This window comes from Tachysurus vachellii, chromosome 12, assembly GCF_030014155.1.
Source record: "Tachysurus vachellii isolate PV-2020 chromosome 12, HZAU_Pvac_v1, whole genome shotgun sequence".
NCBI classification, from domain to species: domain Eukaryota; kingdom Metazoa; phylum Chordata; class Actinopteri; order Siluriformes; family Bagridae; genus Tachysurus; species Tachysurus vachellii.
The window spans coordinates 13,897,292-13,924,653 of record NC_083471.1 but is presented as its reverse complement, the minus strand read 5'-3'; the positions used below and the strand labels follow the sequence as shown (position 1 = coordinate 13,924,653).

General features: G+C 40.0%; 1 protein-coding gene across 6 annotated transcripts in view; it reads right to left on the bottom strand.

Annotated features, from left to right (window-relative positions):
- The window catches only part of LOC132855181 (probable E3 ubiquitin-protein ligase HECTD4), a 110,524-nt gene that overhangs the window by 78,546 nt on the left and 4,616 nt on the right, over positions 1–27,362 (bottom strand). The window contains exons 2-17 of one of the 6 annotated variants that reach the window (XM_060883956.1): positions 22,389–22,993; positions 21,672–21,761; positions 21,285–21,412; positions 19,968–20,076; positions 19,452–19,590; positions 19,153–19,323; positions 18,592–18,784; positions 16,969–17,130; positions 16,680–16,793; positions 16,260–16,400; positions 15,503–15,735; positions 12,479–12,621; positions 11,747–11,817; positions 10,792–10,897; positions 10,570–10,690; positions 554–682 (exon numbers count right to left, since the gene is read on the bottom strand). In XM_060883956.1, coding sequence (XP_060739939.1) covers positions 554–682; positions 10,570–10,690; positions 10,792–10,897; positions 11,747–11,817; positions 12,479–12,621; positions 15,503–15,735; positions 16,260–16,400; positions 16,680–16,793; positions 16,969–17,130; positions 18,592–18,784; positions 19,153–19,323; positions 19,452–19,590; positions 19,968–20,076; positions 21,285–21,412; positions 21,672–21,761; positions 22,389–22,993 — 2,655 coding nt within the window. Of the gene's footprint in view, positions 1–553; positions 683–10,569; positions 10,691–10,791; positions 10,898–11,746; positions 11,818–12,478; positions 12,622–15,502; positions 15,736–16,259; positions 16,401–16,679; positions 16,794–16,968; positions 17,131–18,591; positions 18,785–19,152; positions 19,324–19,451; positions 19,591–19,967; positions 20,077–21,284; positions 21,413–21,671; positions 21,762–22,388; positions 22,994–27,362 lie in introns of those variants that run through there. The other 5 variants (XM_060883958.1, XM_060883957.1, XM_060883960.1 and 2 more) reach the window with 5 other exon arrangements.

The window sequence follows — 27,362 nt, the reverse complement described above, 5'->3', positions numbered from 1 at the left end:
CATGCACACACACACACATATTGGGCATTGCATTTCATTAGGCCTCCAGAAAAAAAAGCTACACATTTGTAAATATTTCTCACTTTTGATATACCTTTGCCTAGCAGAGGGCAAAATATGATCTACCGAAATGATGCTACACACACACACACACACACACAAAAATCAACTTATTTTTCCCTTAAAATTATGCATTTTCACAGTTTAAACATTTGATACGTCATCTATGTTGTGTTCTGAATAAAATATTGACATTTGAAACTTCCACATCATTGCATTCTGTTTTTATTCACAGTATGTACAATGTCCCAACTTTCTGAAATCGGGTTTGTATATAAAAAGCAAGGTGAAAATAAATGCCAGCCCAGAAATGTGCTATATTTCAGAGATGGCAAGCTGTATTTTTGTAGAGAAAGACCTTTGCAATGGACAATGGTTTTGGTAACATAGCGTACAGCACTGTATGTTTATCATGTGTGCAATAATCTACATGCAAATCCACAGGCATGCACATATATACAAACAATAAGGGGCATTTAAAGGAGATGTTTACCTGTACCTTCATTGTTTCACCTTGAAGGGAGCTGTCACTGTCATCACTGTCATCAGGGCAGATCAGGACAATATTGCTTAGCAAATGGTTCTGAACAGCCATAATGTAGTGCAAGCTTGGTGAGGCCACCTGAAGTGAAAAAGAAAAATTATGTTTTTTACAGACATCCTATTTTGTCTTTTGACATTACAAAATGCACTTGTAAATTAACAGGAAAAATATAAGTGCAAGGAACTGAGGAACTGCAGGAACTGCCCATAAGCTGGAGAGTGGTGATTGCAACAAGCCTGAATTCTCAGAAATAAAAATGCCAGCAACACAGAAAAAACAGGCCCTGAAAGGGAGAAAGATTTAATAATATTAGTATTTAATAATAATGGAAAACATCCATTATTGTTTTCCATTATTCCATTATCCATTACTTCCCTGGTCTAGTTAACAATCTAGCAGAAGTCAAAGCCGCAGCACGTTAGCATGCTAAGCAATATGCCACACGGCAGGCTACCACCACCACCACAGATCCACACACCATGCACATGGTTCTGTAAATGGAATTATGTTGGCTTTGTAGAAGCCAACATTCTGTTTTCCTTTATAAGCTTATTATTATGTTGGCTTTGTAGAAGCCAACATTCTGTTTTCCTTAATAAGCTTATTATTATTATTATTATTATTATTATTATTATTATGATGTTGGCTTTGTAGAAGCCAACATTCTGAAATCCGTTATACGCTTATTATTAATGTGCTTGCTAAAGCACATTCTTGTTCTCTTGCATACTTATTAATGGTGCTTGCAAAGCATCATTATTCTTATTCTGCATACTTATTATTATTATTATTATTATTATTATTATTATTAATTGCGCTGAAAAGCATCATTATTCTTATTCTGCATACTTATTAATGGTGCTTGAAAAGCATCATTATTGTTATTCTGCATACTTATTAATGGTGCTTGCAAAGCATCATTATTGTTATTCTGCACACTTATTATTATTATTATTAATGGTGCTTGCAAAGCATCATTATTGTTATTCTGCATACTTATTATTATTATTAATGGTGCTTGCAAAGCATCATTATTGTTATTCTGCACACTTATTATTATTATTAATGGTGCTTGCAAAGCATCATTATTGTTATTCTGCATACTTATTATTATTATTATTATTAATGGTGCTTGAAAAGCATCATTATTGTTATTCTGCATACTTATTATTCTGTTATTCTGCATAATTATTATGCATAATTATTATTCTTCCGGACACTTTTTCGGCGCGTAACTTGTCCCGCAGCTTTTGTCCTAGACCCATGAATGAGGTGTCAAATCGACCGGCTCGTTGAGGACAGGTGTGCTATGACTTTTATAAGCGATCGGAATTCCGGAATTCCCGCTACGGAAGCTCAAAGGGTTTTTTTTTCCCATAGACTTGAATGGGGAATTCTTAAAATTCTTTTGTTCCCTCTGTAGATGTAAAGCACACTCTCAATACATGTAACTATCAACTCCACACTATCAATCCAATGATTCCACAAGTATTGGCCCCCAGTCAATACACTTTTGTCCAAAAGTATTGGCACCCCACCGGGTATTCACGTGACGTCACGTGTAGCCCCGCCCCCAAAATATACGAAATCAAAAAGTTAGCACAACATGGACGTGTCATATATCAAAACACTCAGCCCGATGAGGGGAACTGCCTCACGTGTGTTTTGGTCACATCACGTGACGTCACGTGTAGCCCCGCCCCAAAATAAGCGAAATCAAAAAGTTTGCACAACAGGGACATGTCATATATCAAAGCACTCAGCACCGATGAGGGGAACTGCCTCACGCGTGTTTTGGTCACGTCACGTGACGTCACGTGTAGCCCCGCCCCCAAAGTAAGCGAAATCAAAAAGTTAGCACAACATGGACATGTCATATATCAAAACACTCAGCACGATGAGGGGAACTTGCCACGTGCAAGCACCATACACATTTTCTTCAAGAAATGTACATTCTAGTTAATGGTGCTTGCAAAGCATCATTATTGTTATTCTGCATACTTATTATTATTATTATTATTATTTATTATTATTATTATTATTATTACGGACACTTTTTCGGCGCGTAACTTGTCCCGCAGCTTTTGTCCTAGACCCATGAATGAGGTGTCAAATCGACCAGCTCGTTGAGGACAGGTGTGCTATGACTTTTATAAGCGATCGGAATTCCGGAATTCCCGGTACGGAAGCTCAAAGGGGTTTTTTTTCCCCCATAGACTTGAATGGGGAATTCTTAAAATTCTGTTGTTCTCTCTGTAGATGTAAAACACACTCTCAACACATGTAACTATAAACTCCACACTATCAATCCAATGTTTCTACAAGTATTGGCCCCCAGTCAATACACATTTTTCCAAAAGTATTGGCACCCCACCGGGTATTCACGTGACGTCACGTGTAGCCCCACCCCCAAAATACTGTTCTATGCAGTATAATAATAAGTAGAATTCCATAATGACTGCAGTTTTTATATGAAATGTCAAAACACTTAGTAGTCACTTTTGTCCAAAACTATTGGCACCCACCGGGTATCCACGTGATGTCACGTGTAGCCCCGCCCCCAAAATACTGTTCTATGCAGTATAATAAGTAGAATTCCATAATGACTGCAGTTTTTACATGAAATGTCAAAACACTTAGTAGTCACTTTTGTCCAAAAGTATTGGCACCCCACCGGGTATTCACGTGACGTCACGTGTAGCCCCGCCCCCAAAATAAGCGAAATCATAAATTATGCACAACATGGATGTGTCATATATCAAAACACTCAGCCCGATGAGGGGAACTGCCTCACGCGTGTTTTGGTCACGTCACGTGACGTCACGTGTAGCCCCGCCCCCAAAATATACGAAATCAAAAAGTTTGCACAACATGGACATGTCATATATCAAAACACTCAGCCCGATGAGGGGAACTGCCTCACGCGTGTTTTGGTCACGTCACGTGACGTCACGTGTAGCCCCGCCCCCAAAGTAAGCGAAATCAAAAAGTTTGCACAACATGGACATGTCATATATCAAAACACTCAGCACGATGAGGGGAACTGCCTCACGTGTGTTTTGGTCACGTCACGTGACGTCACGTGTAGCCCCGCCCCCAAAGTAAGCGAAATCAAAAAGTTAGCACAACATGGACATGTCATATATCAAAACACTAAGCACGATGAGGTGAACATGCCACGTGCAAGCACCATTCACATTTTCTTCAGGAAATGTACATTCTAGTTATTATTATTCTTCTTAGACAAAAATTTATCAAGAGTAACTCCTCCTAGGGCTTTCGAGCCACATGCACCAAATTCGGATATGTCGATGACCCTGGTCTGAAGTTTGTTGCTATTACTTTTCTAAGCGATCGGAATTCCGGCATTCCCGGTACGGAAGCTCAAAGTGGCCTTTTTTCGTATCCACTTCCATTATAAACTTTGGAGGTTTATAACTCGGCAAGTTTTCGAGCGATTTACACCAAACTCGGACAGGTTCTTTAGGACGTTATTCCGGACAAAGTTTTTGTTTCGGCGTTCCGACGGAACTTTCGGTTTTCCCGTAGTCGACGATGGAACGTCCCATAGACTTGAATGGGGAATTCCTAAAATTCCTCTAAGCTCTCACACACGCAGCGTGCGCAGAGCTCAGGCACGGCTTCTCTCCTGTGTTCTATGCAGTATAATAATAAGTAGAATCCCATAATGACTGCAGTATTGACATGAAATGTCCAAACCCTCAGTAGCCACTTTTTGCCAAAAGTATTGGCACCCCACCGGGTATTCTGGTGACATCACGTGACGTCACGTGTAGCCCCGCCCCCAAAATAAGCGAAATCATAAATTTTGCACAACATGGACGTGTCATATATCAAAACACTCAGCACAATGAGGGGAACTGCCCCACGTGTATTTTGGTCACGTCACGTGACGTCACGTGTAGCCCCGCCCCCAAAATAAGCGAAATACAAAATTTGCACAACATGGACATGTGACATATCAAAACACTCAGCACAATGAGGGGAACTGCCTCACGGGTATTCGGATCACGTCACATGCTCATGTCCGCTCGCCTCCAAAAGTATTGGCACCCTAGCTGTCCAGTAGCTTTCACAATCTTTCTGTCCACTTGCCTCCAAAAGTAACACTGACCCTTATGTCCACTCGCCTCCAAAAAGCACCGGCCTTTGAGAATACTTGCACCGTCAAAGCCAACATCAAAGTTTGTCTCGACGAACTTTACAAATCTAGTTTACATCTGTCGGTTGTTAAAGCCATTAAAAAGCATAACAAATGGGGATTTTGTTCTTAAGAATTTCTAGGGTTACCAATAATTGCATGTACACATAGGTTTCCTTCAAATACACTTACATTAATTAAAGGTTAGATTTAACTAATTAACAAATATTTTTCCCCTCCTCGAACCGCCACCTTATTGTGGTGGAGGGGTTTGCGTGCCTGAATGATCCTAGGAGCTATGTTGTCTGGGGCTTTCTGTCCCTGGTAGGGTCTCCCAAGGCAAACAGGTCCTGGGTGACAGGCCAGACCAAGAGCGGTTCAAATACCCCTTATGAGTGGTGTAAAAACAAGGTCCGTGACGTCGCCCGGTATGGCGCAACCGGGGCCCCACTCTGGAGCCAGGCCCGGGGTTGGGGCTCGCATGCGAGCGCCTGGTGGCCGGGTCTTACCCCACGGGGCCCGGCCGGGCTCAGCCCGAAGGAGCGACGTGGGGCCGATCTCCTGTGGGCCCACCACCTGCAGGAGGGACCGTAAGGGGCTGGTGCAATGTGGATTGGGTGGCAGTCGAAGGCGGGGGCCTCGGCGACCCAATCCCTGGACACGGAATCTGGCTCTAGGGACATGGAATGTCACCTCGCTGGGGGGAAAGGAGCCTGAGCTGGTGCGGGAGGTTGAGAGATACCGACTAGAGATAGTTGGGCTCGCCTCCACACACAGCTTGGGCTCTGGAACCCAACTCCTTGAGAGAGGCTGGACTCTCTACTACTCTGGAGTTGCCCGCGGTGAGAGGCGGCGGGCTGGTGTGGGCTTGCTCATAGCCCCCCAGCTCAGCAGCCATGTGTTGGAGTTCACCCCGGTGAACGAGAGGGTCGTTTCCCTGCGCCTGCGGGTCGGGGATAGGTCTCTCACTGTTATTTGTGCTTACGGGCCAAATGGCAGTGTAGAGTACCCGACCTTCTTGGCGTCTCTGGAAGGGGTGCTGGAAAGTGCTCCAACCTGGGACTCCATTGTTCTACTGGGGGACTTCAACGCTCATGTGGGCAGTGACAGTGACACCTGGAGGGGTGTGATTGGGAGGAACGGCCCCCCCGACCTGAACTCGAGTGGTGTTCTGTTATTGGACTTCTGTGCTAGTCACAGTTTGTCCATAACAAACACCATGTTCAAGCATAAGGGTGTCCATCAGTACACATGGTACCAGGACACCCTAGGTCGGAGGTCGATGATCGACTTTGTGGTTGTTTCATCTGACCTCCGGCCATATGTCTTGGACACTCGGGTGAAGAGAGGGGCGGAGCTGTCAACTGATCACCACCTGGTGGTGAGTTGGATCCGATGGCGGGGGAGGAAGTTGGACAGACTTGGCAGACCCAAACGTACTGTGAGGGTCTGCTGGGAACGTTTGACAGAGTCTCCAGTCAGAGAGAACTTCAACTCCCACCTCCGGCAGAGCTTCAACCAGATCCAGAGGGAGGTTGGAGACATTGAGTCCGAGTGGACCATGTTCTCCGCCTCCATTGTCGACGCAGCCACTCGGAGCTGTGGCCGTAAGGTCTCCGGTGCCTGTCGTGGCGGCAATCCCCGAACCCGGTGGTGGACCCCGGAAGTAAGGGATGCCGTCAAGCTGAAGAAGGAATCCTATCGAGCCTGGTTGGCTCGGGGGACTCCGGAGGCAGCTGATAGGTACCGGAGGGCCAAGCGAGCTTCAGCCCGGGTGGTTGCGGAGGCAAAAACTCGGGTCAGGGAGGAGTTTGGTGAGGCCATGGAGAAGGACTATCGGTTGGCCTCGAAGAAATTCTGGCAAACCGTCCGGCGCCTCAGGAGGGGGAAGCAGTGCCCTGCTCACACTGTTTACAGTGGGAGTGGGAATCTGCTGACTTCGACTGGGGACATCCTCGGACGGTGGAAGGAGTACTTCGAGGTTCTCCTCAACCCCACCGACATGTCTTCCATTGAGGAAGCAGAGGCCGAGGGCTCGGTTGTGGACTCGTCGATCCCCCAAGCTGAGGTCACTGAGGTAGTTGAGAAGCTCCTCAGTGGCAAGGCACCGGGGGTGGATGAGATCCGCCCTGAGTACCTCAAGTCTCTGGATGTTGTGGGGCTGTCTTGGTTGACGCGCCTCTGCAACGTCGCATGGAGGCTGGGGACAGTGCCTCTGGACTGGCAGACTGGGGTGGTGGTCCCTCTGTTTAAGAAGGGGGACCGGAGGGTGTGTTCCAACTACAGGGGGATCACACTCCTCAGCCTCCCCGGAAAAGTCTATGCCAGGGTACTGGAGAGGAGAATTCGGCCGATAGTCGAACCTCGGATTCAGGAGGAACAATGCGGGTTTCGTCCCGGTCGTGGAACACTGGACCATCTCTATACCCTCGCCAGGTTGCTGGAGGGTTCATGGGAGTTTGCCCAACCAGTCCACATGTGCTTTGTGGATCTGGAGAAGGCATTCGACTGTGTCCCTCGTGGTGACCTGTGGGGGGTGCTCTGGGAGTATGGGGTCCGGGGCCCTCTGCTAAGGGCTGTCCGGTCCCTATATGACCGGAGCAGGAGTTTGGTTCGCATTGCCGGCAGTAAGTCAGACTTGTTCCCGGTGCATGTTGGACTCCGGCAGGGCTGCCCTTTGTCACCGGTCCTGTTCATTATCTATATGGACAGGATTTCTAGGCGCAGTCGGGGGCCGGAGGGAGTCCGGTTTGGGGACCACAGGATTTCGTCTATGCTTTTTGCAGACGATGTTGTCCTGTTGGCTTCCTCAAATCAGGACCTTCAGCGTGCACTGGGACGGTTTGCAGCCGAGTGTGAAGCGGCGGGGATGAGAATCAGCACCTCCAAGTCCGAGGCCATGGTTCTCAACCGGAAAAGGGTGGCTTGCCCCCTTCAGGTTGGTGGGGAGCTCCTGCCTCAGGTGGAGGAGTTTAAGTATCTTGGGGTCTTGTTCACGAGTGAGGGAAGGATGGGGCGGGAGATCGACAGGCGGATCGGTGCATCTTCTGCAGTGATGCGGTCGATGTACCGGTCTGTTGTGGTGAAGAAAGAGCTGAGCCGCAAGGCGAAGCTCTCTATTTACCAGTCGATCTACGTTCCTACCCTCACCTATGGTCATGAGCTTTGGGTCATGACCGAAAGGACAAGATCCCGGATACAGGCGGCCGAAATGAGTTTCCTCCGCAAGGTGGCTGGGCGCTCCCTTAGAGACAAGGTGAGGAGCTCGGTCACCCGGGAGGAGCTCAGAGTAGAGCCGCTGCTCCTCCACATCGAGAGGAGTCAGCTAAGGTGGCTCGGGCATCTGTTTCGGATGCCTCCTGGACGCCTCCCTGGGGAGGTGTTCCGGGCATGTCCAACCGGGAGGAGGCCCCGGGGAAGACCTAGGTCACGCTGGAGGGACTATGTCTCTCGGCTGGCCTGGGAACGCCTCGGTATTCCCCCGGAAGAGCTGGAGGAAGTGTCTGGGGAGAAGGAAGTCTGGGCGTCCCTGCTTAGACTGCTGCCCCCGCGACCCGGCCCCGGATAAGCGGTTGAAAATGGATGGATGGATGGACAAATATTTTTATATATTTTTTTACTACACAAAGGGTGGCAATAATTCTGCAGGACCATATTTTCTACACTGCAATCACACAAAGATTTGTGATTTTAAAAATGTATTTTGGATACATAAATGCTATACATTGTAGATATCCTGCTACACTTATGTGCCTTATGTACAGTATCTCACAGAAGTGAGTATACCCCTCGCATTTTTGTAAATATTTTATTATAACTTTTCATGTGACAACACTGAAGAAATGACACTGTGCTACAATGAAAAGTAGTGAGTGTACAGCTTATATAACAGTGTAAATTTGCTGTCCTCTCAAAATAACAACACAAAGCCATTAATGTCTAAACCGCTGGCCACAAAAGTGAGTACACCCCTAAGTGAAAATGTCCAAATTGTGCCCAATTAGCCATTTTCTCTCTCCGGTGTCATGTGACTCGTTATTGTTATAAGGTCTCATGTGTGAATGGGAAGCAGGTGTGTTAAATTTGGTGTTATTGCTCTTACTCTCTCATACTGGTCACTGGAACATGGCACCTCATGGCAAAGAACTCTCTGAGGATCTGAAAAAAAGAATTGTTGCTCAACATAAAGATGGCCTAGGCTATAAGAAGATTGCCAAGACCCTGAAACTGAGCTGCAGCAAGGTGGCCAACAACATACAGCGGTTTAACAGGACAGATTCCACTCAGAACAGGCCTCGCCATGGTCGACCAAAGAAGTTAAGTGCATGTGGTCAGCGTCATTTACAGAGGTTGTGTAGAAGGAAGCCTCTTCTAAAGATGATGCACAAGAAAGCCCACAAACAGTTTGCTGAAGACAAGCAGACTAAGGACATGGATTACTGGAATAATGTCCCGTGGTCTGAGGAGTCCAAGATAAACTTATTTGGTTCAGATGGTGTCAGGCGTGTGTGGGGGACGTGGTAGCCTAGTGGTTAAGGTGCTGGGCTACCAATCGGAAGGTTGTGAGTTTGATTCCTACGTCCATGCAAAGCTGCCACTGCTGTGCCCCTGAGATAGGCCCTTAACCCTCAATTGCTCAGTTGTATAAAAAAAAGACATAAAATGTAATGCTGCTGGCACTGTGGAGCTACAGTTCATTGAGGGAACCATGAATGCCAACATGAAGCAGAGCCTGATCCTCTTTCTTTGGAGACTGACACACCTCAAAGACAACCACTGCCTTGGTAAAGAACCCGATGGTAAAGGTTATGGATTGGCCAAGCATGTCTCCAGACCTAAACCCTATTGAACATCTGTGGGACATCCTCAAACGGAAGATTGAGGAACGCAAGGTCTCTAACCTCCACCAGCTCGGTGATGTCATCATCAAGGGGTGAAGAGGGCTCCAGTGGCAACCTGTGATGCTCTGGTGAACTCCATGCCCAAGAGGGTTAAGGTAGTGCTGGAAAATAGTGGTGGTCACACAAAATATTGACACTTTGGGCCTTTCAATATTGACAATTTGGACATTTTCACTTAGGGGTGTACTCAATTTTGTTGCCAGCAGTTTATACATTAATGGCTGTGTATTGAGTTATTTTGAGGGGACAACAAATTTACACTGTTATACAAGCTTACACTCACTCATTTCTTCAGTGTCACATAAAAAATATAATAAAATATTTACAAAAATGTGAGGGGTGTACTCAGTTCTGTGAGATACTGTATCTATTCATCTGAACATTCAACAAAATCAGTCCAGTCATGATTTAGCAAGCTGCACAAGTTTTTTTTCGAGGTACATTCATTAAATTGGCTGGCTGTACCTGTTCATTGTGTTAGTCAGGCTATAATTAAAGGCAATGTTAAATTACATGTTGTACTTTAGGTCACACTCAAAAAAAATGTCAATTTTGTATGTTAAAACGTCAATGACGTATTTGTGCAATAAAACTAAAGACTCAAAGGCTCAAAAAAAATGCTTGTAGTCTGCTTTTATCACACACAGGCACACACACAGGCGCACACACAGGCACTTCAGCCACAAGGAAAAGACAGGAAGTGAACATAATTCAATAAAAACAGTTGGAAAGTTAAGTTAATTATTTCAAGTATATATAATTTATAATCAAGTATAATATCAAGTATATAAAGCTTTGTATGTTTGATGTAATACAGGACAAAATCTTACAAATCCCAATTACATTAAATAAGTCTAAAATAAGAAAAATGAATAAATATAAACTTTTATAACATGACATACAGGCACAGTGGATAGAAGCTTCTGGAACTCTTCTTTATCAAGTGTTTGGCATTTAGTGATGAGAAGGCAAGATTCACGCACTACAGTCTTCAGAATGCAATGCAGCAGTTCATCATTCAGCCTACAGAAAAGCAAGCAAGATTAGCTCGTCATGGTCTAAAACACCATTTTCATGGCATGGAAATAACGGAAAAAAATTATTTTCAAACTTGCAGCGTTTACCTGTAGTGGTCATCATCCTCACTTCCAAAGCGGTTCTTCTGTAGTTGTTCAGCAAGGTTGTTAAGAATAATATCACGTAACTGGGACAAACCACTATTTCTCTCACCTATAAGGGATTCAATTTAATGAAAACAAATACAATTCATTAATTATATAACTTTATAATTATATAACACTAGTGCTTCAAACCTGCAGCATGTGAAGGTTTTTTTTAGAAAATTTATATATCTGAGTAGGGCTGTAAAGGGAGCACCGGGAGCAACCACAAACTGATGCATGACAACTAAGATTTTATGTAAACTTAATATTAATACCTACCTAGAATCTCTGCTACTTTCTTTCAAATAAAAAGCTTTATTTTTTTAAATGTATCTATGCACAATCAATGGTAGGTTGTATACAAAACAATATTAAATCATAATTATTATTTGTGTACATCAGACAATAACTGGAAACTAGCTACACGTAGAATTTAAAGGTGTGCAAGGAACCGAAAAGTACCCAAGAAATCATTCCAGCCAAAACTGTGTTTTCATTTTATCCCACTGAATAAAGAGCTATTATGTTATAGGGTTGTACATATTATTAATATCTAATGTAGTATTTATATAGCATTATAATTGTAAACAGAAGATGCAATGATTTTGTGGAATTTTTCCAAACAATATCAATATCACAGCAAGGGCATCTGAAATATTTTAAGAAAAATAGTTTTTCTTCAATAGCTTCCATCCTGTTTAAAGGATAGGTTCAGGGTATTTCTGGCATACAAGTTATTAACAAAAAGATACCACTGGTGTCAAGTTTGGCTTATTTTCTTCAAAAACTGTTTTCATTTTGTCTGACATCAAATGTCTTGAAAAATACAAGTCTAAAAACTTGTATTTTTAATAGAAGTGTGTAGACTTTACATCTAGTACGTTAGGATTATATCACCTAAAAACTGTAAGATTACCTTCACTGAGGACCAGTTTTAACAAGTCATTGAGCTCCATCTCTCCCTGATACAAGATACTCAGGCCAAAGCTAGAAAACAGTAAAAAATAAATAAATAAATAAATAAATATAGGTCGTAATTAGAATAAAACAAAAAAAGTTTCTCTCTTTATTGCATTAAATGCTTAATTAATTAATGTTAATTCCCACCACAATATGAACTGAACATTCCCATAATACACATTTTTTGCATCTCTATAAATAATAATGTGATGCATTCCTTATAACACCTTTAGCACCCAGGCATTCAAATTTTTACTTGAGATTCCCCATCTGTTTCTCATCAACACGATTATCATAAATCCACAATAAATTACCACCTTTATCAGAAAAAGATTTTTTTCAGTGAATATTATTAGAAGTTACTAATAATAAAAAACACTATCATTTGTAATGTCTCTAGGTGTACGCTCACCATCCACCTTTATAGACAGACACCTGTACGCCTGCTCATTTATACACTTATCCAATTTGCCAATCATGTAACAGCAGCACAATGCATAAAATCATACAAATACAGAGAATGTGGAAATTGTTATCTCCAGGCAGTTTTTTCCAAACTACTACTTCTATCATACATCTACAATTAACAATTAGTAACCAAATCCTATGTTTTCCATATAAATTTCATATAAATGTTTTCCATATATTTCGTACCACACTGCAATAAAGACTTCATTAAGTTTCTGACCTGATAGCAAGGCAAACTTCTCTTTGGACTTCTGCCCCTATCTGATCAATAGGGGCCATGAGTAGTTGCCACAGAAGCAATCCAGAACGTCTTATACTTTCTCGATTCTGCTCTGACTGAAGGTTAAAGAACCGAAACACCACCTGAAATAAGACCAAAGAAATTCCATAGTTAAATCATTGAGCTAGCTAATGTAGTGTGTTCTAAGGACACAGTGTCATGATTTGAAGGATTATTCTGAGGGCTGATTTATACTTCACTATTAAAGTATTCATACTTGCAATTAACATATGCATTCTCTAAGAGGACATGTTCCATGAACCACACCAGAATTTACATAATTATACAGCAAAAACAATAAAGCTACTTCTGTTTTTACATTTTTATGAATGAACTGAATTCTCATTGAAATCAATTGAGTTGGTGTGGTTAACATTACCTACACTGTATATTTATTTAACCCTCCTGCAGACCTCGTCTGAATTCCTATGCAAATTAGGAGCGCAGAGTCAAGTTGACCTTTTTTTTTTAGACAAAAAAGGTGAAAAAAAAGGCTAACTTGTTTACAACATATTAACATATATTTTGCAAAAATTTTTGTCATATTTGGTATAATAAACCTCATTAATATGCAAAAATGCCTCATTTTCTAGTTAAAAAAAAACAGAAATTTTGAATTATTTTCACTTCAAAGGCATAAAAGTTAATGCACAATTACAGGCTGGTATATTTCAAAGCCAGTTTTGAATCCATTTTGACCATTTTTAATGTCAGTAAATAATAAAACCTGTTTTTTTACAGGTCAAATTGACTTGAATGCTTATAAATCAAAAATTCTACAATGATCACCATTCTGTGTGATCAGCTTTTATTTGTGAACATTTTACACTTATGTCTATTTTGCCTACCAGATGCCATCTGATCACCCAAAAACGGGCTACACACACACACCACTCAAAAACATGGCATAATTTATTGTGAATAAAACTTCCTTTACACCTCTTATGCTTTTTATTATATTTAATTTCTAAACAATAAACCTCATGAAATTATGCCATGTTTTTGAGTAAAATAAGCAGAAATTATTAAATATTATTTTGGATAACCACTGGCTGGTGTATGTCAAACATCCCCAGGTCAAAGCTGACTGATGCAACTAAATTCATAAATAAGAGAGAGGAAACAAATATGATTTGAATATGAAAACACAACGTGTGTGTGTGTATGTGTGTGTGTAAAGCTTGTTGGTAGAAGAAGAAGAGAAGATATTGTCCCCAGCTGGACAAATGCATATAACAAGTGTGAAATATTTACAAATGATTGTTTTTGTTTTTTTGGAGGCCCAATGAATTGCAATGCCCAATGCTTTTGTGTGTGCGGTGTGTGTGTGTGTGTGTGTGTGTGTGTGTGTGTGTGTGTGTGTGTGTGAAGCTTGTTGGTAGATCAGATTTTGCCCCCAGCTGGAGAAATGCATATAACAAGTGTGAAATATTTACAAATGAGTAGCTTTTGTTTTTTCTGGAGGCCTAATGAATTGCAATGCCCAATGCTTTTGTGTGTGTGTGTGTAGCATCATTTCGGTAGATCATATTTTGCCCTCTGCTAGGCAAAGGCATATCAAAAGTGTGAAATATTTACAAATGTGTAGCTTTTTCTTTTCTAGAGGCCTAATGAAATGCAATGCCCAATTTGTGTGTGTGTGCATGTGTGTGTGTGCGTGTGCACATGTGCGTGTGTCTGTGTGTGAAATGTTTACAAATGTGTAGCTTTTGTTTTCTCTGGAGGCCAACTGAAATGCAATGCCCAATGCTTTGAACAGTGTTTGACTGTGTGTGTGGCATCATTTCGGTAGATCATATTTTGCCCTCTGCTAGGCAAAGGCATATAAAAAGTGTGAAATATTTACAAATGTGGCTTTTTTTTCTGGAGGCCTAATGAAATGCAATGCCCAATTTGTGTGTGTATGTGTGTGCATGTGTGTGTGTGAGTGTGTGTTTTGGGTGCGTGTGTTAGTGGACATTTTATGTGTGCATTTCTGTGTCTGTATGTATGTTCATTGCGCTGAAAAGGGCAAAAGTGTGACCTATTGCCCCATTAATGTGGCCGAGTCAAATTGACCCGGGATGACTTGAGGAGGAAAGTATTTATTTTACAAACACATAGTTCAATGAAAATAGACAAAATTATTTTTACTTGCAAAGTTCATAATTTGGAACAATCCTGGTAAATTTCAGGCAAATGTGGAAGGAAACCCAAGTTATGACACATTAAACTTTCCAGATGAGTCAAATAGACCCCAGGTCTGCAGAATGGTTAAAGCCTGTCAAGTAAAGTGTGTGATCTTGCAGGATTAAACTGTTCATTTTAGATGAACATTTCATCAATAGATGCTCATCTATAGATAAGATAGAAAGTGATAAGTGAACATTTTAATTGCTTTCACTTTTTTATGTACACACAAATCTTTTAAATAGCATTACTCTAAATGAAGCAATATTAAATTGAATTAATCACAGTCACGCAGACACCAGGTTTTTTTCATGGGGAAACTGTAGCACACTAGCACATGATCCTATGATACGTACTGTATAATCCCCTCACTGTACTGTGACATGAAGATACAAATACATGTGTGAAAGCAGAGTCATGGTCAAGAGCTGGTTTGTGAATGAAGAGTGGAGCAAGAAGAACGAGTGGTAAGGATCACATAGCTGTGCCTTACATTAGAGTATAATTAGTTGTTCTCTGTTGCAGTGATCGGGCAAAGTAAAAAAAGGCAAGAGCCAAAGGGAGAGAATGGAGCACACAGAGCCATGTGTGTATGTGTATGTGTGTGTAACTAAAATGCTGAAAAGCAATTTTTTTGCATTTACATCCATCCTCTGTCTCAAACACTCTGAACCACAACAACAGACATGCATAAATCAGCCTTTATAAAGCAAGCCAGCTATTTTAAACAAACCTATAATTACTATATTCATTCATTTGTATTTTATTTGAAATTAAATATGTATTCAGAAGCACCTGGAAGACCACAAGAATGCAGCGGATGATGCAAATGTCAGAATTCACCATGGCCTTTTCCATTATGTCACAGATGGCACTAAAGTGGCAGGTTTCCATTGGTTGCTGTTTGTTTAGTAAGGAGGTCAGAGGTGAGAGGCCGTTAATAGCCAACAGGTTCTGCTGGTGAATGCACATAGCACCAACATGGTGTAGCAGCTGACTGATTACTTCATTCATCTCCACCATGTCTTCTGTGGATAAATACACATACAAGCCTGTCACTCTCATTTTTACAACTCAAACAGCATTTATAACAACAATCACTGCAACAAGGCAGCTTTTACAGAGATATAGGAACAAGGCTATGGTAAGTAAGGCATAGGCATTAAGAGAGAAAAAAATACAGAATCCCTTGGCATAATGATTATAGAAATGCAATTCAATTTATTTTATTTATTTTTTTTAGTTTTATTTGCATAGCATTGTCACCTGAAACAGATCATGATTTGCATTAAACTTTGGTAGTGTTCACATCCTGCCTTGATGCCCAATGGTGCCTGAGATAGGCACAGGCTCCCCGTGACCCGAGGTAGTTCGGATAAGCGGTAGAAGATGAATGAATGAAAATTGAATTGCATTTCTATAATCATTATGCCAAATCTCATGTTACTCATGTCATAGAAAAGTGATTTACTGACAATCCATGCATGCACACACTCAAGATGAACTTGTCATTTATTAATAAAGGGGTGCAAATGCCTGTTAATGGTTTTACCTTTGGGCTCTCTGATGACATGGCTAAAGCCAAGCCGTTTGCACAAATGATGAAAAGCTTGGTTGCCTGGGTTTGACCACTGATCCAGATAATCACTAGAGCAGGTCCAGATCAAGTTGTTAAGAGCATCATAGCAGGCCCCTAGTGCATTATAAATACAACCAGCAACAAGTAAATAAATTATTGAGGTCATTGTGAGACCACAGTTTAACATTATGGTAAACAAGACAGTAAACTTATACTAACAAATATGCAGATAACTCCATAAATGTTTCATGTTTTCTGCTCCCAATCAAATAAAAACTCTAGTTGCTTAAAAAGTCTAAGACTTGGCCATATTGGACAACACTGAAAAAAGTGATATTATAGGGTAATGGCAAAACACCGAAAATACAGACACATGATAAAACGATTACATACCTAGTCCTGCCACTTGAGCGCCACGACCCAGAGAACTACCAGGAGCGTCAATGAGGTCTACACGACTGACAAACTGACCATCACTCAAGTTGAACACCAGATTAGATGCAAGAACTTGTGTGAAACAGAAAATTTGAGAATCAAGAGGTATAAAGCAAACATACAAGTGAAGAGAAAAAAATATAAAATCTATTGCCACTTTGGACACCATGCACCATGCACCACACTGCAGTTATTATAAAATATTATAATTATCGGCTTGGGGTCTGAAGTATCTGAAGTGTCTTACTCTTAAGTGAGGAAAGGCCACTGGATCCACCAAAAAGTGAGCGAGTTGTAGAACTTCCAGTTACGCCAGGAGGGGAGGCGAGCATTACCAGGTAGGTCCCACAGACATACATGGGTGTTTTCCTCAAAGTCTTAAGAGGAAGACCACAGCTAGCATTTACTACTAGAAAGAAAGTGAAAAATTGATTGTCACAAAAAATGATTTTTTAATTAATCACCATCACCATCATATTATCTTTATTAATTGTCCGTCTTTGTCAATATGCTTCATATACAGTAGTTATCTATAGTGTAGCTCAGGCTATGTTAAGAACAATGTACAAACAACAGAAATGGTTGTCCACTGAAAAGCAAAACTGTTATTGTCAGTCTTAGGTTGTTTCCACAAGATTGGGATTCTGGCTGGAAGAATTTGCCCATTCAGCTACAACAATACAAACAGCTAAAACTGATGTCCAGCAAACAGGCTTGGCATGATGTTGGTGATCCAACTTTTTCCAAAGGTGTTCAGGCTCTATGAAGGCCACTTGAGTTTTTCCACTTATGTGAAATATGTTCCAGAGTACGGCTTAGGGCGGTCATTGTATTTCATATGTGGTACGAGTGTAACATACTGATAAAAGTAAACTGAAATGCAGTGGGTATAACATTATCTGTATGTCATTAATAAAAAGTATATTTGCACACTTGGATTTAGACAGTTTCTCCCATTATTTCTGGAGGAACCTCATAAGCTCGGCCTGTGTCTGTGACTGTCTCCACAGATTTGACAGTGTTTCACAATTTTTCACTTTGCAGAAAAACAATAGCAAGACAACGTTGTACCTGCTTTGGCACAAGTTTTAACTTCCTTGAGTGACTCCACTCTATGGCTTAAGATGTCTGCCAAAGCCACTTGGAAACATTCGAAACTTTAGAAATCGTCTTATATCCTTGCCCAGACCTACATCTTGATACAATTTGATCCCATTGGTCTACAGAGAGTTCCTGGAACTTTATTGCTTGCCTTTTTAGTCTGAAATGCATTGGGAATTATGAGACTGTTCACACAGGTGAGTGCCTTGTAAATCATGTCTAAATAAATGGAATTTTCTACAGTTGGAATCGAGTCAAGTTCTAGACATATCTCAATATAAACATAATAAAACTAAGCTCAGTTTGGATGGCCTATTCAGACTCATAATTAATTTATTATGTTGTCATTATAGGTTATTATGTGCAAATGGCAATAGTTAACACAATTAAATGTACAAAAAGGGTCTAAATACTTTCCAAACCAACTGAATATACAAAAAATACGTGTGCAATGTTTTTACACCCTTATCCAGAGCGAAGTACAAAAGTGCTTTTAAGTCTCTATCATTGAATACTTTAACTCTGGTTACATACTTAAGATACCATGAACCTAAAACGCTGTTCAAAGTTTGAACATGAGCATGTCACAATAGGAACGTGTGGGAGAAAAAGGACAGTTAACAGTTTCTGAATTGCAAACTGTATAAAAACAAAAATGAAAGCTTTAAACGTCCAGCCCAAAAGTTTCATCAGGTTGTTATGTAACTGGGAAGACATCATGGACAAAAAAACAAAACAACAATGGGCACAATACTGTCTGCAAATTTACCAGTTTGCTCCTCTTTCACAGGATTTGTGATGGTAGATCCAGTGAGGGCAGCAAGTGTGGCAGAGTGAGAGGTGCGAAAACGAGACATGCGGCTCATCAGCAGTTCATTCAGACATTTTGATGACTCCCCCTCTTTCCGTGACAAGATCACTCGCTCCCGAACAGCACTGGCCACACACAGCCCAGATTCATTCTGGGAGAAAGATAAACACAAATTGTTTTTCATGCCATTAATAACAGTGTGGGAATATTCTGAACTGCCCACTAGCTCTTAACATCTCTGAACATAAATTAAGATTCTCTTACAACACACAGATCGGTGACAAATAAAAGGAAAACAACATAAAGCATTTTAATAATGCGCTGGAACAGCATAAGGCAACATATTTTATTTTGATTGACAAAAAAAAACAATCATTTTCTATACATTTATCTATTACATTTGCTATATATCGTATGAACAAGCTTTTACAAATTTTTGCAAAAATGCTCAATACTGCATTTACAGCATAAAATGAAAATAATCCACTTATCATAGCTTCCTCTATAACATGGTCCTACCACTAACTGGAAGACATCCATGAAGACAGAGTGGCCTTTCTGGGTTTTTTCGTTGAGACTGACAGGTGACCACACCCAGTAGATGTAGGTTCCATCGGAGCAAACATGCAGCGTGGTCAAACTGCTGCCCATTGCAACATGGTGAGGAGGCACGGGCACAATCTGGCATACCTTAACATAGACATGGACCATGGTGAAGGCATAACTTAATCCAAATCTAAATCTCAATAAAAATACTCTATGGAATTTAATTAAAACATAAGTAATATAAGAAACTGTGCATGTATATTATTGCTTACTTGTAAAGTGTATGGGTCTATGACCTGGCACAGTTGATGGGATTTAATGTCAAAGGAGGCAGGACGATGAAGAAGATAACTATGGTTGTGTACTACCCAACCAGCCTCCAGCTCTTCATTTCTACAGTAAACAAATCCTCTGAAAGAGAGCAAGCACATAAAAACAACAATTAATTCATGGACATAGTGGAGATAACTATAAACACCAATGCATTATTACAGGGCATGCCATACTGTGTGGGGTTGCCTAAGAAGCAAGGCAATAGCGAGGCTGACTACACATGGCCCCTTTGCTATCTCCTGACACCAGGGGTTTCTGTGCCATTTCCTTGGATTTGGCTGAGACAGTAAATATCCCACTATTTCTGAATCCTCCAAATGATTAGATAAACTATATAAATGAGATATTGAAATTTGTATAAAGGTTAGCTTTGCTGAGAATGCTAAGAATGAATTGCATTTCCTGTTTAACGTAAAACAAAATAGTTTATGACCGTAGAGATTCTTGCTGCTTACCTAAGGGTTCCATGAAGGCCTGAGCCCAGCTTGCTCAAACCTCTACCAAATGAGTTAGTGGTATAGAGATATAAGCCATCTGTAGCCAAGCAGCGGGTTAAGTCGGTGTCTGAATGAGAAAGAATAAGAAATCAAACTAAACATATGCAATGTATTAACCATCTAATTAAAAGTACACAATACACTGTTGTACCTTTCCGCTGGCAGCATGGGCATCAACTTAAAGATTTTCAGATTAATCATTTTATTGCCACAAGTCTTTTATAAAATTAGGCAGGACTCTGTTGTGTTTTGGTGGATAGAGCATAGTGACTCTGGGTTGAGCTGCTGGTCAGCAGGACAATGGGAAGGTATGTGTATGTTGGGGGTGGGGGGTTATCCCTCTGCTGAGCAAACAAGTCACACCTCTCCTCAATTACATTGATAAAGAAATAAAACAAACAGCACAACTAAAGCTATTTTTGAAAGTATACCATTGTATACCTATACAGCAAAATAACATTTAATCTAGTAGTCCAGGTAAAAGGTACTTCCTCCATTTCCTGCTATTTAATGCTGATGCTAATAAAAAGAAGTGCATCATACTAAAGATACCTTATTTAATTCTTTTTATTCTGTCTTAATTTAATATTTACATTTTGATTTGAGTTAATAGACACATACCCAAGAAAAGCATTAAAAACACATGAAGAGTGGCCAATTCAAACAGAATATGGCAGTATTAATTAGGCTGGCAAAACTGCACTGAACAAACTCAGATTCTTTTGGACTGATGATACCAAGGTGGAGATATATGGAAATCATGCACAGTACCATGTCTGTGGAACATCAAACACAATGCATCATCACAAACACATCATATCAACTGTCAAGCATGGTGGTGGGGTGACAATTTGGTCTGGTTTTGTAGTTATGGTACATTGGAAACTTCAGTCATTGAAACAAAGGCTAACTTCACTTTATATCAAAATATTCTTAAGATAAATGTGAGACCATCAGTCCAGTAGCTTAAGCTTAGTCAAAACTAAGGATATTTTTTCTCTTCAGGATGAATCGCATGTTATTGGATAAACAGGTAATTGGCAAGGTCACAAGGTAATTGGATCATGGTCAGATCCCATGACCTGTCATCTTTTTCTGTTTCATTGTCATTACTGAACACTGGGAAAGGAGCCTTATTGTGGAAAACTGGAGCGCAAAAGACTCAGCAATGCCTGCCAAAAAGTGCTACAATTGAAAGTCCAAAGAAAAAAAAAGATTCACCAATTTTGAACATATATATGTTTAATGCATTGTTGCAATTCCTAACAGTCTTACCTTTACCTTCTGTTCCTGCAGCACTGCAATCTGGTGTAGGGAGCATGTCCTCAAAACCCCATGAGACATTGTGTTTCCCCCCAAGCAAACATGATGGGGAGCCTGGACCCCCTTCCAGAAGAATTAGTCTGAGAAAATGGAGATTAAAAAATAAAAATACACTATACTTTGTGATACTATGTGAACACCTTAAAATATCATATTCATTGGCACATTGTACAATCTTTTTCTTCATTATTGTATTTTAACTATAAAAGCAGCCATATTTGTAAATTATATTGTATTTTTAAAAGCAGCAATTTTTCCTACACAAGTTACCTTATATTAGTAAAATGGTGTTTTTATCACTTAAATGTTTAAACAAAAAGGGAGTTTACAAAACCTGACCTATAGAGGACATCTGCAACAGGAAGCCGCCCTAAGTCTGTCTGTTTCTGGAGCAGGTGAACTGTGTGAATGAATGTCTTTAGAGAGCCCCTAGATGGATAGAGACTGATTATTTATCATATTATTTTCTTTGTACAGACATTACAAAACAAAACTATGAAAGATACTGCAAATATATCCAAATCAAATGATTACAAAAGGTATTTGACTGGTACAAGTCAATTTTGTATATAAATCTACAAGTACATAAAGGCTACAGGTCATTGACTATATTAAGCATGCACTTATACAAAAATATTAGTGGTCTTATTTGTTACTAGCTACATAACAAAACAAGACCATAATTTCCTACATACATCAACTACATTCTAGATTCATCGTTCAGTTATAGTTGTAGATTTCAAAATTGTTGTGACCTTTTCTGTTCCACTTTGGGAATAAAATTTCGTCTGTGAATGAAATAGCTGATGAGTTAGGGAGAAGCTTGATACATTGCTCCACAATCACAAATACTTATTTGTGCATGCAACCTTGTGCTCTGTTTAATGACCTTGTACTATGTATTAAAGATTCAAACAAATATGTTTTTGTTGATATAGGGCTATATCAGTTTTATTGGGTTAACTTAAACAATACTAACATAGAAAACTGAATGGAATTTGATATGACATAACTTGCAGCATTGCAGTACAATCTGTACTGTTGTATTGCAAGCACCTGGCACAAGCTAGCGCTACGAGCGCAGCAGCTGCGTTCTCCCTCTGTCTCTGAGTCAGCAATGGCTTTTCCTGTGGTACTGCTGCATGCTCACCCTCCTGCTCCAACCATGAGCACAGAAGTCCCTCCAAGCCACTGAGGCAGTCAGCAGGTTCCTTGCCCAGGCTAAGGGGCTGGCAGTCACGCAGACAGGCCAGCAGTACCTCAGCAGTGACACCAGCAAGTGCTGGGTCATGGTGGGTTTGTGACTGCAGCAGGGGGAAGATGAGCAGTAAACCCACGCGAGATGTGAAGGGAGCTTGATCTGAGTTGGAGGGTAGTGAAGGGTGGTGATGGGATTGCTGGTACTGCTGCTGAAGTAGGCCTTGACGCTTCAGGAGGGTCAGGGTCTCTTCATCAGTGCCTGCTCCAGTGCCAGTTCCTGCTGTTGCACCATCTCGATCTTGCTGCTCTTCCACAGCCACCTGTCGTTGTGCCCCCCAAAGGCCTCGCAGGGCATTGAGCCGATACTCCAGGAGACGTGCATAAGCGTTGCTCTGGTTACCACAGACAGAACGCAAGCGCTCAGCTAACTCCACTGGATTCTTGGTTTCAAAGGTCAGGATCTAAATATACAGAATAAAAACTTATAGTAGCCAACTGACAAACACACCTGGCTATGGAATTTAGCTAAAATAATATTTAAAAACCTTGTTCTTGATATTAAAAATTCAGAAACCATAAAACTCAGAATCTATGCGATCCAAAAAATAACTCCAAAACTATGTCCATGGGTAAAAAAAACTAATACAAATATTTGATTTATATTGATATTATATTGATCAATGGTAGCTTAGTGGCTAAGACATTGGACTTAGAGATTGTGAGCTCAAATCCCAGAACCAGCAAGCTGCCACTGCAGAGCCCCAGAATGATGCCCCTCACCCTCAACTGCTTAGTTGTGTAAATAAGATAAATGTCACTGTGGATAAGGGCATCTGCCAAATGACATAAATGTAAATATAAATCTAATCTGAGTTCCCAAAAAAGTTTACTTCTTAAAATAATACACATCACATGTATTCTATAGCTAGTGATGTTTTTTATTAATTATTAGAATTTAAGTTTGTAACCTATCAATATAAAATATTCATACAACCCCAGACAGGATTCCAACAGCCTTCTGAAGTACGTGACACATTCAGAAACCACACCTTGGCTTTCTGTCTAAAGTTAGCAAGCGGAGCAAATTCCACATTGCATTTTTAAAACTTTCAGCCTATATTCAAATAAGGTATATCACTCTAGATAATGGAATCTGTCAAATGCAGTAACTATATGTGATAATTGTGTTTTAGCTAGCTGTCGGACATAGAAGATTACAGCATTAGAGGTATGTATACAAAAACTGGAGAGGGTTAGCAACAGTGAGAACTGTAAAATGTCTGTAGAGGAAAGTCTTAGGTGGAGTTAATAAACCTTCAACTCCGGCATTAAAGTCCACACATTGGAGCGTATGGATGGACGAAGTAATTGCAAAGCCAAAGCTAATGCTAAGGCTCACCCATGGAAGCACCATTCCTCTCTGCTTGGTCTGATGTCTGACAATGTAACATGCCTGTCCCAATGCGAGAAGGTGACGTACAGTAGCTCACGTTAGGTTATGGTCGCTGAACTGCTGAATGTCCATCTGGTGCCCTGAAAACAATATGAGCTTTAAGGATAATTGGAAGAGTATTGAGGGCAAGGCTGACTTGTTATTTCTGGAAGGTGCCACTCTCATTGCTTGCAGCACACATACTCTAAACGTGGACGTGGTATCCTACTGGTTAAGGTGTTGGACTACTGACCAAAAGGTTTAATGTACTATGTTTTAACCGAAACATGGGTTAAACCATATGAGTATATAGCATTCAATGAAGCTAGTCCGCTCAGATCTAATTACATACATTAGTCCTAACCTAAATGGCAGAGGAGGAGGTGCCACAGTTATTTGTGATGACAATCAAGGAATTTAAAAGTTTTTTATAACATATATAGCCACAAAAACATAATTCTACAGAACTGATTCCACTCATTGTTATTGCTACAATTGTTATTCTTAGCCATCCAGGGCCATATTTTGAATTCCTCTGTGAATTTGCAGATTTCAAACTTAGCTGTTTCTCTCAACAAAGCGTTGTTTTGACACGTTAATATTCATTTTGATTATTCAGACCCCTTGTTCTAACATTGAATTTAAATATAGAATATCGTCGCTGTCGGGCGGAAACCTCATATGTCCAAATTTTGTCAATTTCATATTTTTTCACATATCGATGCTATTGGTCAGTCCCCACGTGGGTCTGTTATTTTTACAAGTTATTAACCAATCTAAAGTCTTGAAAATAGCTTGAGCGCAAATCTCATAACTCCATTGGACACTTCAACTGTCCACCTCTTCTTCACTCCGCAGGAGAGCTTCGCGGCATATTTCTCCTCAAGAAGAGTCGCAACAAATCAACACGTCTTCTGAGGTACTGTAAATGTCTTCAAAACACTGGGCTCAAAGAAAAAAAATTCTTGACCCCCGCTAGTTCTGGTGCTCGTCTGAGGACAGGAATTTAGCGCAAGACAATCCACTGTAACGCGGACTAAACCCTGTGCATTACAGATAAGGTACGGCATTTTTTTAATTTCCTGAAAAATAACGGTTTTGGAGATACGAGGATTCCGCCTGACAGCGACGATATATAGTTGCATTTCCACAGTCAGCAGCAGACCTTCATCTCGTCTCATTAAAAATGCATCATAGACATAATATTTGCTCTTTGCCATGTTACTGTGTTAAACCTACATTTATATGTCTGCTACTGCAGAGAGGTTTATCAATATGCAGAGAGGTTTATCAAAAGTCTCCTAGAGTTATCACCATGACTGGATCACCATCTGACCCCATCGAACTTGAACAGGCGACTGATTACTTAAAATCAAATTTTCACTACACCCTATATAAAGTAACTACACTTTGAAGAAAAACAGAGAGAAAAATTAGCACCATGATATGATCACACATGTACTTTAAAAAATGCACTTTAAAAAAATGAATGTAAATGGCATCAAAGTAAATTAATAGTATTTTAAGTATCATTACGGAAAACTTTCTGAGCTACAGAAAATCTTAGTGCTGCTTTTTCAGCATATCTCTCCACCCTAACTGAAAATCAGAAAAATTATCCAAGGGTTTAATTTAATACTACAGCAAAATTAACTTGCACAAAGCTTGGTACACACACCAGGTGTTATTAAGTACCACTCCAGGCTTTTTTATTGTAAAAAAAATTACAATATTTTATGTTTTCGAAAGAAGTATTTTATGCTCATTTAAACCCTTGTAACTTTTGTTAAGAAAAAAATAATGAAAAAATAACAGGTTATAAAAAATTATGAGCAGCACAACGACTCTAAAACTGATGAGAAATCAGCATATTAGAATAATCTCTGGAGGATCATGTGACACTGAACACTGGTGTAATGGCTGATGAAAATTCAGCTTTGCATCACATAAATACATTATATTTTACAGTATATTAAATCAGAAAGCCATTGTAATAATATTTCACAACAATGTTTCACAAGCTGTTTTGTCCTGTACGTTTGATGAAATGCAGGCTTAATGAGCATAATAGTCTTCTTTCAAAAACATTTAAAATATTAATGTGTCAAGAGGATAGAAGAAAGAGCAGAACAGACTGAGCTAGCCTCATAAATTGGCAATAAAATATTGCTACATTTAGCATATCTGATTTACTGGCTGACTAGATACTGTATAAACACATTTTAGTATTTGCTAAATAAACTTTAATACCATAGATGGGGAGGGGGTGACTAAGGGGGATTGATTGTGGGGCATAGTCTTTTTAAACAGTTTTTCTTGCTTAAATGTCTGCTCAGTCAGTGTATTTGTATTTACAATGGAATCATTTTGTGGTTTTTTTGCACAAGGGGGGTTTATATATAAAACTATGTAATATGTAAATGTTCACCAAGATGGACATTTTTTGACATTATTTTGTGTGCAGGATTCAAGAAATGATCTGTGTTATGGAAGTATTCTACGTATGATCAGGAATGTCTATAAATTTGTGCATAAGAAAAATAACTAATGTAAAAGTCTAAAAAATGTTAATGGCATAAACTTTAGAAATATGAAAAAAAAAGCTGCCATGCCATTCCTTGTGCTGTGCAATGCTTTACTGGTGCCAGCACTAACTGAGCAGTAAATGACCAATATCCTAAATTATTCATTACAATAATGACAATTCAATACATCATTCAGTCATAAGCAGAACTCTAAGTACAAACATCAAAAACCCTGCTCTAAAAAAAATAGTTTTCCTTCAATTAGGCCAAAGGTGAAGCATCCAGGTTTTGAGATTAATAAAAGTAGCATATAAAATAATGGACTACTTTTCAAACCAAATGTGAATGTGAGTATCAGGCCGAAGGCAGGCAGACGTTTTCAGAGTGATCAAACACTGCATTCTACATCAGTGGTCTGGAACACTATTGCCCCTGGAGTCCAGATCTGTTCAAACAGAAGATATGACTCGTAATGAGGTACATGCCTCTAAAGAATTGATGTTCTACTGAAATAGAGAAATTGCTATTAAGCAGCAAACTTTGGCTATCTGCTAACCCTTTATAGGTGCTTCATGACTAGATTATCTTGTGTATAAAATAATGGTCTTATTACTTTGTAATCATACATGGTTTCATGTGCACTTTCATAATTACTGTTTATAATTACAATACATTTTAATTAAATAAGTACATATATAGTACAATATTAAAATGAAATGTTTAACCTTTTTATTTTTCGAACCTGTTCTCTGGTATTTTTAGGTTGGAAAGTGTCCAATTCTATAAATGTGTATATAAACAGTATATATACACAGCAGTCAGGCCCAGGATACGCTGCAGGATGAGCCTGTGTTTTGTGAATTGCCGGTTTTG